The sequence below is a fragment of the Vanellus vanellus genome (genome assembly GCF_965231255.1).
Source record: "Vanellus vanellus genome assembly, chromosome: 1".
NCBI lineage: Eukaryota > Metazoa > Chordata > Aves > Charadriiformes > Charadriidae > Vanellus > Vanellus vanellus.
In genome coordinates, this window is record NC_138905.1 from 104,134,183 (window position 1) to 104,147,775 (window position 13,593).

The 13,593-nt window shown below is 50.9% G+C and overlaps 1 protein-coding gene across 1 annotated transcript in view; it reads left to right on the forward strand.

The window, feature by feature from the left end:
• Nucleotides 1-430: 430 nt before the first annotated feature.
• The window catches only part of IGSF3 (immunoglobulin superfamily member 3), a 103,134-nt gene continuing 89,971 nt past the window's right edge, over nucleotides 431-13,593 (forward strand). Inside the window, exon 1 of the mRNA XM_082498230.1 lies at nucleotides 431-543. Coding sequence (XP_082354356.1) covers nucleotides 501-543 — 43 coding nt within the window. The 5' untranslated portion in view covers nucleotides 431-500. The remainder of the gene's footprint in view (nucleotides 544-13,593) is intronic.

Here is a 13,593-nt window from a genome sequence, read left to right on the forward strand (position 1 = left end):
AAGCGCCGGGCACCCCACGGCGGCGGCGGCAGCGCCGAGCGGGCGGGCGGGCAGGTGAGGGCGGCGGGGTTGGGGCGAGCCGGGGAAAGGGGGCTACGGCGCCCCGCTTATTTTTATAACTTTTGCGGGGCGAGGGTCTTTTTGGTTTTGTGCCCCCCCCCCCCCCCCCTTCCCCGTATTTTATTTTAAATTTTATTTATTTTTATTCCGCGTCTCGGACGATCTCTCCCCCGCCTCTTGCCTCTCCCCCAGGAGCCGTCGGCGGCGGCGGGGAGCAGAGCGGAGCGGCTGGGAGGGGAAGAGAAGGGAAGGAGGGGAGGCGCGGCGGCCGCCCCGCTGCGGGGGCGATGCCCCCGCCTGCCTTGGCGCCTCCCCGTGCCGGCCCCGCCGCCTTCCCTTTGTGCCGCCGGGCCCGGCGCGACGCCTGCCCCGGGAGCCGGCTGCCCGCGGCGCCCCGCGGCGGGAGGTAAGGGCGGCCGCCGCCCCGCGCCCCGGCAGCCATGCGGACCCTGCGGCCGCAACTGGCCTCGCTGCTCCTCCTCGGTAAGTGCCGGCCGCCGGCGGGGACGGGACGGGATGGGATGGGGGTCCCCCGGGCGGGGTGAGACGGGACGGGACCCCTCGGGTAGGTGCCCTCCCCTCGCTGGGCTCCCGGGAGGGTCCCCCCTGGCGAAAATACCCAGCGCCTTCCCCTGGGAGTTGTCACTGCCCGCGCTGTTTCTGCGGTCGGAGGAATAAATAAATAAATATATATATATATATAAAAGCAACTGAGGGTTTCATCTCCACCTGCGATACCCCGGTGACCATCCTCGCCGAGCCCTGGGGCGCGGCGCCGGTGTCCGGCCGGAGCGGGCTGCCGCGGCGTGGGAGCGGAGGGGACGGACACCGGCACCGGCACCTCCTCCGCGCCGGGCTCCGGCATCAACTTGGGAAGGCGAGCGGCCGGGCCCGGGGGCTGCTCCCTGCTGGGGTCGGGGGGCGTCTCGGAGGGGAATCGTGAGGGCAGGGAGGCACGGGTCGGTGCTGGGCTGGTACGGGGACGGCAGAGGAAATGCCGGGGGTCAGGAAGGCTGCAGACACAAAGTCCTCTTCTTGGCTCTCGAAGAGTAGGTTGAAATGTAGAGGGAAAGCAGTCCCTGCTGTCGTAAAACGCGATTTACTTGCTTTGTGCTGTCTCTCCGAACTCCTCCTATAGTCCCTGTTTCTCTGCCTGCCTGCGTTTGGTACCCCGTGAACCGTTAAACGTGTGTTTTTGTCCCATCCCACAAGTGCCTGCCCAGGGGACGACTGTACGCAGTTCTGTCAGGTCCTTTGGGACCCACCACTGCTGGGTGGCCATAGCTATCCAAGATCCCTTCCTACAAATTTGGGAAAAGCAGAATACGAGACAATCAAAATGCCTCTTACGTTTTGTTTTTTTTTTTTTTTTTTCCTGTGGCAGCCCATGTGCCTGGCTGAGTACTGATGAGTTGGTAGGAACGTTTGTGGAAAATACAGTAGGGCACCCTCACACTGCTTGTGCGTGTATGGAGCAACCTCAGCGTTGTTTTGATTTGCCTTTTTGCTGGTAAGATTTTCTGCTGGCATTAATGCTGTTGAGGGAAGAAGCAGCAAGGCTGGCAATTTTACTGTCTTGAGAATTGTCACATACCTGCTCTGCTGATTTGGAAGCAACATCTTTACTTGAATTGCAGTCGTGCTTCCACATCTCCAATTTGTGTGTGTGTGGTTTTTCATGCTCTTTGTCAGTCTTTAGGAAAGAGGAAGAGAGATAACTCTTTGAAATGGTTTTGGAGGAGGTTCAAACTTCCCTTAACCAGTAGCTTGCTTCCTTGGGTTCCCTGAAAAAAGCCATCTTAAAGCTAAGTTTATCAAGGGTGGCTTTGCTCCGTGAGTACAGACAGTCTGTCGTAGCCTGCAAGATGGGTGTAGCCGAACGGCAATCCCTTTCTGCCTTCGCTTCACGGGCTCAATCTCTCCGGTTGAAGAACAATAACACCATTCTGGATTAAGTCTTCCTAATATGGAGCGAGCGAGTGAGTGAGCAAGCAAGAGCGGTGGGTTGCCTGCGTGCCGCTCCGAAGCGCGTCTGGCTGATGCGGCGGCGTAGCAGCAGAGGGCATCGTCTTGCCGAAGGCTTCCCGCGGCGGTACAGAAGTGGGACCCGCAGGCCTGCTCTGTACACCCCGCGTCGGGGCTAACCCGGTGCCTGGCTGGCTGCCGAGGCCGCCCCGACTCCCTGCTTGCGGGAACTGGCTTTCTGGGTTTGACCTCAAACTGGCTGTTAATGAGCCTTCGCTCTCCCCGGGGGATGACCTGCAAGGTGCCTTCCATTGCCCGGAGAACTGGTTGCTTTTCAGAGGTCCCCAAATCCCATGGACATGCTTCGTTTGTAAAAACATTGTGCTGGTCTCCTTGCGTTAAACATGAGGCTGTTTTTAGGGGTAGGAAGCCTGCCACGTGTATGCTTGGAATTAGTTTTCTTTTGGTGTTTTATCACTTGGATTTCTTTAGACGGTTGATCTGCATTTGCCCAGCTCCTGGTTTTAACAAAGCTGGGGATGCGTGACCGTGCCTCAAAACCTTTGACTGCACAAAAGTGCTTTAGGTTGCTGTTTGTAAAACTGAGACATCGTTTGACTTAGCGGGGAAGAGGCTGGAGTAAAAAAGCCTTATTGTCATAACACGGATCTCTGGCTAAGAAAAGACTGTTGCTTTCCAAACAAGTAATGTTAATGCTAGAATATACAGTAAGGTACTACGGGTTGAATATGCAGAAAAAGAAACGCGACTCAATTTTTCCTTATCCTTTTGCAAACTCATTTGCATTGCTGAAGGAGGAATCGTGGTTATGGAAAGAGCCGGTGGATGATTTAATGTAATATACCAAGCACTAACTAGCTACCAGAATCCAAGTAACTGCAAAACCAGGGTTTGAAAACCCACATCTGGCATGTGGGTGTAACATTTGTAGATCTCGGCTGTTTTTTCCCCTCTTGCTGCAGTGTTTGTTACAGGGTTCTTTAAACAAGTGGCACTTCATCACAGCAAGTACAAAATGGGAAAATAGAGCAAGTGCTGTAAATAATCCTCATGCAGCGATGAGACCATTAATACTTGTGCCAGCCAGTGCTAATCCTATGTGTAGTGGTAAGATTTACCTTCTTTTTTGCAGGGATGCAAAGTCTGATACTCCTCATATTTATAGTGTAATATATAGGAAACACAATAGGCTTCTGGGGAATGCTGAATTCATTCATGTCGGTGACTGGTTTATGAATAGTTCTGCTTTTGAGTCTCCTGCAGTCTCCAGAATACCACCTGTGAATGCAATTTACAGCTCTTTGTGTTCAAACATTGCATATGTATATATGTACATAGACTCATTACCCTCTTCCTCTCTCTATTCATGCATAGTAATTGGTGATTTATTTGCGATTCCTAGAGGGGAGTAAAGCCTTCGTAAGGTCTTGAAACTGCAGCTCACTTGCAAATGGCACGTTGGAGTGAAATAATGATGCAGGGGCAGCTCTTGGAGATGATCTTGAAGGCCTGGCTCCCGGAGGGGAAGGGGTGCTGGCCGGGGAGCAGCAGTGTGCCCTTGAATGCCGCTCCAGTGCTCTGCTGTCGTACCCTCCTGCTCTTCTGCTGCCTGCCCGGGCGCTGGGGTTTGGGGGGGGTCAGTGGCTGAAACACGAGGCTGGATGCGATAGGGCTGAAGGATGCTTGGCTGGAGGGGAACAGACGGATAAAACGGCAGAGTGGGTGTTTGCACACACGGGGTTTCGGGTTGTTTTTGTTTACCGAAGCTAGCGGCCCAGGGATGTTGCCGGCGCCTCATCTGCTCCGCGACGCATGGTTAGCAACAGTGGCCAAGATCGTGCTTTCTCCATCTGCGTCTGCCCAAAGCGCTCTGCCGCGAGCTTCGTTTTGCAAGCGGATTGTGCTGCCGTCACCTCCTGTCTTTGCTGCTTCTAGATCACCATGGTGTGCGGTGCCGGACCCAGACCGATCCCATGGGCCAGGGTGGGCTGTGTTTGAGGAATGTGTGGGATGGGGGCTCTGCAGGTGGCCCTGGTTGTCACCTGGTTTCTGAGTGAGGTTCAGCTGGCCCTCTGGGTTGCCCGAGTGCGGTGGGAGGCTGCCTCACCATGCCCTGCCGCCCCGTCGGTGCCGGGCTGGCAGGCTCCGCTCTTGCACATCCCCAAATGTCATTCTTCAGAGGAAGACTCCCTCCCTGCAGTCTTGGCCAGACTGCCTGACATCCTGAGGCTCCTGCAGATCCTGTTTATTTACACTGGAGGTTTTGGTTTATGTGAATTGTCGTCTTTTAGTTGACCTTCCATCAAGTTAGATGTCTTTATTAAAGCAGTTTTTATTGTAAATCGAATGTATACTTGGAACACTTTTACCAGACCCATTATATAAAGTGAAAGGCAGAATAAACAGCGCTGCAGACCACGGAGAGGGGGGCAGGAGAGAGAGGGTCATAGGGAGCTTGGGAAGGAGAACATCGCTTCTGTGTTGGGAGGCTTATTGAATTTTTTGAACCAGGAAACTGTTTTTTTTTTTTTTTTTTTCAAATAAAAATTCTTTTAAAGTTCTTCCTTTTGGTCTCTCTTGGCTTCTTTCTTAGCCCTACAAAATCAGTCATAGATTCAGCCATTGTCCTAAAGGTTATATACAGTCTAATATGAAGCCAGAGGTGTTTTAGTTGGTTTAACTCGGATGAATTGGAGTATGCTATAACCTGAAAGAGTGCTTTTTGCTGGCTGATAGTTAGCAATCTGCAGACCCTGCCCAGAAACTTACAGCACCAGGAAGATTACCGGAAATGAAGGGGGGAGCTTTTCAAGCACAATTGGGTTTTCTTTTTGTTGCTAGGGATCTTCTGCTCGTGGTTTGGCTTGTCTGCTGGTATCAAGGACATTTAGGCCTTCCAGCCACTGTCTGGAAAACTGCAGTATTGTGATTTGCCTCTGGCTTTTAAGTTGCTAAATACTCCTTAATGATAACCTGCTAAATTGGTTTCAACTCCATTTTTATATTGGCATCTCTTTCCTAGTCATATAAAACCCTCTTAAGGAATGGTTCTCTGGTTAAATGTTAGGAGATGTTTAGCATCTGTTTCTTATCAGCTATAAAGAGGCTAAAACGGAGCCATTTTTGACAAAGTGGGGTTTGATCAGATGGCAAGACAAAGAAATTAAATCTGCAGCTGCCTTCGGTGGGTCTAGGATGTCTGCCTGCATATATGTCACTTCTGGCTCTAAACCTGTTGCTCACCCTGTCTCCATCAGAGTACTAAGGACATGTTTCCAATGATGTATGCTAGTAAGCTCTTTGTCATTAGGAGGTGTAATTAGCAAATGGCAACGAGACAAGAGGAAATCTTGCCTTTCTAGCTGATGCTAAAGTCACATTTCAATAAGTAATTGAACACAAGTACAAACCCAGACCATCTCAGTTAAGTGATGGGAAGCTTTTCTGGAAAAGGGAGAGGTTTTGACAGTCAGGACTTCTACTGTTGCTTCACGGCACTTGCAGAAATGCTAAGAAGCAGCACTGCTCCTGAAAGGAGTTATTCCAGGCTGGTTTCTGCCTGGCATGGAAAGGGGAGGGTGCAGTCCAGGGGGCTTACGTGAGGGACTTGCTTGGATTGAAAAATAACTTGGCAAAACCAGTAAATACAGAGATGATTGGGCAGCTTGTCTGAGTTCGGAGTAGATCTGTTTTTCATGTGGTCCTGGAGATGTTTATAGGGGCCCAAGGGAAGGGGGGTCACTGGGGAGGCAGGTGGCCGGAGGGCACGCTGGATTCATTTCATTGGGTTACCCCAGTTTGCTGTTCATGTACCAGGGCCTTGGTACCATGGGTCCAGGAGGTGCGACCAGTTGCTCAGCCCTGCCAAAGGGGTGAGGTGAGTCCAGGGTCGGACTGCAGCCGCTCTCAACTGTTACCAGCTCCTGGCAGAGGCTGCCTGCTCTGCCCTGCATAGTGTTTAATCTGTGGTTTCTGGCTGAAGCCACTTCCTGTGGCTCCTTCTTCCTAATTTTTGTCTGTTGCAGCTAGTTCCTTGGTGTTTCCAGGTCTGTTTCCCGCTCTTGTTGGGTGAGAGGTGCACAGGGAGGGAAGAGGTGGCCAACTGTTAAGTGGAGGAGAGGGGAAAAAGATGAGCTGAGGGAAAGCACTGGGAGAAGAAGGAAGGTAAAGAACCCAACTGATAAGAAAGATAGATGAGAACAGGCTCTGGAGGATGGATCTTACCAGGCGCTGGCCTTCACCCAACACCATAGCTTTTAAAGCGTCAGAGACTCCCGAGTAGAAAAGAAACGGGGGTAATGCAGATCCATCCATATTTGTTCTCTTGTTCCTGAGCAACATGCTTACCACCCCTCTTGGCTGACTCCTTTCCTACCAAGCTATTGATTCCATTTGGGACTTGAAAAAACATCTAGTGCTTCTCTTGTCTCTTCTGATCTGGGCAGCTGTAAGACTTTGCTAGTGGGAAGGGCTGAGGCTGCTGCTGAAGTGCAGGAATAAGGAGATTCCTGTGCAGTTTCTGGCAACGAAGTTGGCCCCGTCGGGATAGCAGAAACCATCTGGATCCAGAGCATATGCTGGATAAAGTAACTTCATGGCCATTAGCAGCGTTGAGCGTTACTCTGATGCCGGTTCTTTGGTTTGATGTTCTGGGTTTTGTTTTTCTGGCCCTTGCAAAACAGCTCATCAGGGTCTGACATGGTTGGAGGTGATTTTGATGTACAGCTGTTGTGGCGCTGCTAAGTTTTGGTTTGTTTTAACTAGTGGCGTGAGACTGGAATTAGTATCATTTGCCCAGTGTTCTCTACTCCACACACAAAAGCGGATAGACTTACTTCCCAGCAAATGCGTTCCCCTCTGGAGTCGCTGTGTTTATAGGGGAATAGCAGGGAATGGGTGATGCCTCTGGGTTTTTAGGGGATTGTTTTGTTTTGTTTGCTTTCTTGGTGGTTGCCCCTGATCTTTCTGCCCGAGGCACACTGTCACTTTTATGGCTTTTGGGCTTTGTATGGAAGTAGATAAGCTTGTTAAAAGGGAGCTGGCAGGACAGGGTGAGGTACATGCATTTTTCTATGGACTCTGTGGCGCTAAATATCTGTGTTTGAGAGGAGCTCAGCACTGACGCAGGCTGCTGTGTGAAATGGATAGTTTCTGAGGCCTTTAGAGAAATGGAGGCTTGAAGATGACATATGGAGCCCTAAAAAAGCAAAAAGGTTTCTGCTTGCCTCTCGGGGAAAGAAGGGCTCCAGCCTCTCATTAGAGCGCAGGTATCAAGATTTGGCTGCTTAGATAAATGGAGATTTTTGACTTCTTGGGTGAATCTTTCTGTCACCATTCAGCATCGTTACCATGGATATAGGAATCTGCCCAGGTTCCTCCAAATCTCTCTGAAAGTGGAGCTGGACCTCGAGTAAGAGCCACGGGAGAAGGCGGGTGCTTGTTGCCAGAAGTTGTCCAGAAGCTCTTTACTCCGGAAAACCGTACTGCTGGAATCTGGCACTTATTAACTCAAGTTACCCCGTACCTAGGATCTAGCCAAAGGGCTGTGGCTGGCTGCCAGGCTGAAATTACCAACCTGGGTGTCAGGCCTGTTGGTTCCTTCTTGCTAGCTTGAAATAGGAGCTCCCAATGAGCGTGCGTGCCAGCCCTTCTTCTAGTTATGTTTCTTCTTACAGCTTTGTAAAGCATTCGAGGTAATTATAGTACTTACTAATATTTATTCCCTTCTAAGCAATTATCTGAATGCGTTTATCTCTGGTGTGCTTTCAAAGTACTCTGCCCCTTCTCACCATATCATTTCATCTCCCCGGCTCAGTGCTTTCTGCTCCCTCCCTTCTCATATAATCCTTGGTCCTCAGCTTCCTCCGTCTCCTGAATAAGCTGTCAAGCTGTGCCTTCCTCTCCTGGAGGTTCCCATACCCCATCTTCTTACTCTGCTGTCTAATCCTGGTACGGAGGAGGGATGTTTGCTCCGTCTTGCAGGGGATGATGGTTTAACTACCCCACCAGGTGCTAAGGCGCTTTGCAACGAAGGGCATGGATACCAAGAGAAACCAAGCTGGCGGCGTGCCATCTCCCAGCTTTCTGCTGACTGCTTGTGGCCTGCAGACAATATCTTAAGAGCTCCTGCTGAAGGGTCTGACCTTTGTGCCTGCAGTGTTATCCGGTGCCTACAGCAGGAGTCACAGCATGCAAATTCCAGTGCTTTCTTCTGACTTGTGATGTAATTGTAGGCAAGTCGCTCTGTCTGCTCTCAGCTCCTTGAAGTAGAGAGACTGGCTTAAAAGGTGTCATGGGATTGTTTTTGGAGGAAAAGTGCAGTATTAGGGCTGATGTTTCACTTGCTGTAGTTAAGCAAGCAGGCTGCTTTTTTCTTAGGTGTATTGGGAGCATAGTGTGGAAGGGATTGTTATGCCCCAGTTGATTTCACTCTTGGTGTTAGGAGGAGAAGAAAATTGATTTTTACTTTGAGCTCTATGGTGTTACTTACCTGCACAAGCTCTCTCACTTACCCTACGTGAATGGGACCAGCCTCTCCTTCCTACCCTGTTATGCTCGTGGCACATAGCCCACGTGACTGTAACTTGGAGCTGCTGTGATTCATTCCAGCCATCAGTGTTCCAGCAGCACAGTTAATCTATGGGTCAGTGGCATGTAAGGAGCTGTTATGTCTAATCATTCCCATGCCATGAGCTAGTCAGCAGTTAAATCTAATCCAGAGTGTGTAGCTGCCAAATGCTTTAAGTTGCCAAGCGCTTGCTCCTTTATGCTGTAAATAAGGCAGACTTGAACAAGATCAGCTTCAGGTGCCCTGCCTGCGGGCAGGGATCAGAGTTCCGCCTGGGATGCCTGTACTGCAGAGGGGCAGAGGTTGTCCAGAGTCTGAAGGGCTGCAAGATGGGTGTTAATCTACCTGCTTGTCCTCATGTGTAGATATCAAAACACTTTCCTTTTTCTCATCTCAAATTACTCTTTCTCCCACCCCCTCGCCTATGTGTAAGGAGAGGTGTGTGTTCAGAGGTGGCCTCTCATGTACTGCCATCATCATTAGAGTATAGAGGGATCGTGTCCCTCTTGGATGTGTTTAAGTCTCACTTAAGATGCCTACTTTTGTTTTTTCTTTTCTGGTTTCCACTGGTCTTACAGCACATCCACTCCTCTTGAATTTTCCACTTGTGCCGGCAGGGTCCCGCTGCGACCCCAGGTTAACCCCTTTCCCCTGCATAGCGAGAGCTCTCCTGTGATGTGCTTGGAAGTACACCTCCTTTTGCTGCTGAAGTTGGGAGAGGTGAGGCTAAAAACTTGCTTCCACTGCAGCTTCCTCTGCCTTTGTGGGGCAACTCATGGGAGATCATCCCATTTATCTTTTAAATGGAATAACTTTTCAAAAAGTAAAGGATGAAGACTGCCAGTTGCTATGCACATGGTTCTGCTGTCTGTTTACTTTGGCTTGGGTGCTCCCAGGGAGCTTGGCAGGGGACCCTTGTTGCCTTGCGACCACTGTGCAAAGGAAGGGCAGCAGTTACCCAGATTTGTGCTCGGGCTGACTTTTTTTTTTCCCCCAACCTTTGCAGGGGAGAAAGTGGCAGTGAACGTGTGGTGGGAAGGAGGTTGGTTTCCTCATGGAGTGGGGAGTTATTGTGTGGCCATGCCATCTGAGACTGCCCTGAGCTGCGTGGGGAGGTGTAGGGCAGCCAAGGGGTCAGGGAGCCATACCTTGGAGAGGTCTGTCATGTCTTCTCAGAGGTGTGTCACGTCTTCTCAGAGCCCTGTCCATTCTGGACTGGTGCCACCTTGCTGCTTCTGGCTCTCATGTGGATTGCAAAGCTGTGTAGTTCAGTCTGTCCCTGTCTTTTGGCTGGTTTGTTTTGGGGGAGGATGGAAGGATGAGAGGGGTGAGTGTGAGGGAAGATTTACTGTGCGTCAAATACCTAATAGCTGCTCTAGCAGATCCACTGGGATAAGTTGCTAAAAGCATCCTAATGATCTCGACGTAATGGGTTTGAGCCTTGGAAACCCGCTTGCTGGGAAGGGCAGCCCAGGACTTTGTGCGCTGCTCCTGGAGGAGGAGGGCTGGGCTCCTGGCAGGGGTTGGGGCATGCAGCACAAGCTGGCTTTTTGGGGTGCCGGCAGGTACCCGTTCCTCTGTGAGAAAGAGCTGGAGGGGAGCCATATGCAGGGCTTTGGCATGGCAGAGGAATGACTTGAGAGGCTTGGCCAAGCACCAGCTACCGCTGTTACCTCGGAAATGTAGATTACCAGTGATTGCAGCTGTCTGGAGGCCAACTAAGTCCCTAAAGAGATTTAAGCTGAAGAAAGGGTAATTTTCTTTACGGAGACATCTGGGTGTTGCTGGAAGAGAGGGAGATGTGCAGAGCAGCATGGCTGTAGCCGAGGCCCGCTGCCTCTAAGCCTGGCTGCTGGCAGCATGTGTGGGAAGGAGAGGTGCTAGAGGACACAACTCCAACCGCAGCACTGGTGGTGGCCTGGAAAAGAAGTGGGCTGTTTCTTGCCTGCAGAAGTGCTGGAAGCAAGGGTCCTGTGAGGAAGGAGGGTTCATCAGTCCTGGAAGTTGCCAGTGGAGCCATGAAGACCCTTGAGATAGTTGGGGGTAATGAGGAAGGGGGTAGAAATGAGGGTGGGAGACAGCAGGAATCCAGTTTTCCAATATGTGATCCTAGAAGTGCTGCAGTAGAGGTTCTGTGCAGTTACTGGGGTGATCAGCATCAGTTTCTAAATCGTCCTCTGTATGTGGATGCGAGTCTTGAGTGTGGGTAGGGTGAAGCGAGGCTTCTGGGGAAGTATGCTAGCGGGAAGCCAAAAATAAATTATCAAAAGAAAGAATTGAGAAATTAACAAAGCTAAACGGATGTATGCAGCTCTAAGAAAAGGGTGTCTTATTTGAAAGCATATTTTTGAAAACCCATTTGCTTAGTCATCTTACAGATAACTTCTGCTATTTTTACCTTCTTTGCTCTGATGACACTTTGCTGTCTATATAATGGGTTTAGCATCTGCATTCTTTTCTAGTGTACAGCCAAAATGTATTTGCTAATTTTGAGCTGGCTTTGTGGAATTGCTATACCTTTTGACTGTGAAATAAGTAAAATACTTAAAACTATTTTAAAGGAGCATAGCTGGCGTTATTTCCCTTCTAACCACCCCTCTTTTTTTTAACCCATCTCCCATGTCTGCCATCAAATTTGAATAGAGAATATATTCTCTTGCTGTTTTAAGTGTAATAAGGACCGTGCCCTCAACTCCCCAAAACAGAAGAGTAGTAACGTTTGTGTTAAGCACAGTGACCTACTGGGGAATGAATGCAAGATCAAGAGCATTTGCAGGTTTTTATTTCTGTGTGTTTGCAGGGACTGTGGCATTGCTTAGCAGGTTGCTCACAAATGGTAGCTTAGATTACCTCTCTCGCAGGCGACAAGAATTGCATCTTGCCATTCCTGTTTGATCTGCAAGTGGTGATGAGAGCTGTATACTTGAATTCAGATTTTCTGAGTAGCAGTCTGCAGTCATTAGGCCAGTGCTTAGACCCCAGAGGCTTTTTCCATGTTTTCATCCTGTTTCAGTAACTGTGTCTCTTGTTATCTTGTTCCTGAATATTTTCTCTTGTAAGAGGAGACTGTTTGTTGCAGCTGTTAAACCTCAAATGTCTTGAATCTCCCTTAGGGAAGAGGAGGAAGAGTTCCTGAGGTTTCTGCGTAAGTAGGCTATAGAAATACCTACGTGTATTTCCCAAGTATACAGCCAGGAGGTATTCTTGGTGCTGTCCTAACCAGCTGATGAATTCGAGCTGGTTCTGCCTGCGATTCTTCCCTCTCGCTTGCTGTGTTGAAGTGGTTTAGTAAGGGAGCTGGAGGTTTTTTTTTCTCTTTGGCATGTAATGGTACTGGATGCCTCTGGTTGCTTTTGTCAGAGCAGTGTAGCTAGGAGGTGTCAGAGGAAATTATGGATGTTTGTTTGGTCTCCTGGCTGGATATAAGGAGGCAAGTTTCAGTCAAATGTGCATTGAATAAACATTGGGTAAATCTCCCAGGACAAGAGCTGCCTGGAAGCTGGTGTTGGGAGCTGTGCTTATCTTCATGGCAGGATTTTAAAACAATGTTTGTATGAGAAGAGTTTTGCACCCTGTGTTTGGTTCCCATCAGTTCAGTGATTTGTAATGTTCCTCCTTACTGTTCCCTTTAAAGCCAGTAAGCCGACCTGAGGAGAGGAGTATCAGAGTAACATTCTCCAAAGCCTATATTGCTATCAGAGTTCCTTCTTTCCCTCGCTTCCACAGTGCCGATGGCTAACCCGGTCCCAGGCATGACCCTTTGCTGGACTAATGTGCTGGGGTTGTACACCGGGCTTGCTGGAGCCCCTCAGTCCCACCTCGGGCGAGGGGTTGTGCCCCATTCACAGCCCTTCAGCAGCTGAGCGATGCCGGAGCAGGCGCAGCGTGGCAGCCTGGCCGCCTCTGCACCCTCGCTGCTTCGGGCGGTCACTGCTGAAATTTTCTCCTTTTTGGCTCCTGCGAAGTGCTCATGGGAGGGATGCAGGGCCGTGCTTCTGCATGCGTTTTAGTGGTACAGGAAACATTCATTTTTAAAAAGAAACCCCAAGCATGCAGCAGCGGTCTTGGGGTCTCAGTGGCTCTGTTTCATCTCACCCCGTGACATGCTTGACCCCCATGTCCCCACAGCCATGCCTGCCCAGACGGACCCTCACAGAGAGCATGCTGTCTCGCATGGGCGCAGCGGGGCCTCGAAGGGGATTCCCCATCCTGCTGGGTGCAGCAGCACGGCCACCAGCACATGTCACAGGGCCCTGGCCAGCCAGGCTGCCTGCCCCATACACTGGGGGGCTCAGGTCACCCTTTTAGCCTGGGCACAGAGCAGAGCAGGCATAGGACTTCGTTACGCCATCATGGCTGCAAAAGTTATTTCAGTGCTGCTGTCTCTGGCTGTAAATCCACCCCCACAGGGCCCAGAGTCATTCAGGGAAGGCAGCCCTCAACACAGGGCAGGGCCTGTCGCTGGCATGGGGTGCGTGCACAGCCACCCTGCCATGGTAGTGTCCCCCTTCCCACCTAGATGTGGGCGGTGGTGGCAGGTTGTGCCATGTCCCCTCCTGGGCCCAGCTCCCTGCCACAGCAAGGGTGGGAGCTGCGTCAGGGCCTCCAGCCCCTCCCACCCCATTGGCAGTACTCCATCCACTCAGTGCCTTCCCCCTGGTGGCCTGGCCGGAGACGGAAATTTGGGGCGACCTGTGCTATGATCCCTTCACTCTTGCTGCCCCCTTGGGTTATCCTCCCTCCTGACAGGGAGACCCAGGGGATGTGGTGGTGGCAGGGGCCTGGGGATGCCTCCATAGGGGCACCCAGCTTGGGGTGCTGGGGGTGGCTTTCACATGCTTTGGGACATTTACCAGGAGCAGCCACACACCAGCGGTGCCCTGCCCTTGCCTTGCGAGCTTGTGTGGGGCATTTAATAATTCCCCTGTGTCTGGAGGTGGTTATTTCATCGCTGCCATGGGCCAGCACTTGCGAAGCTG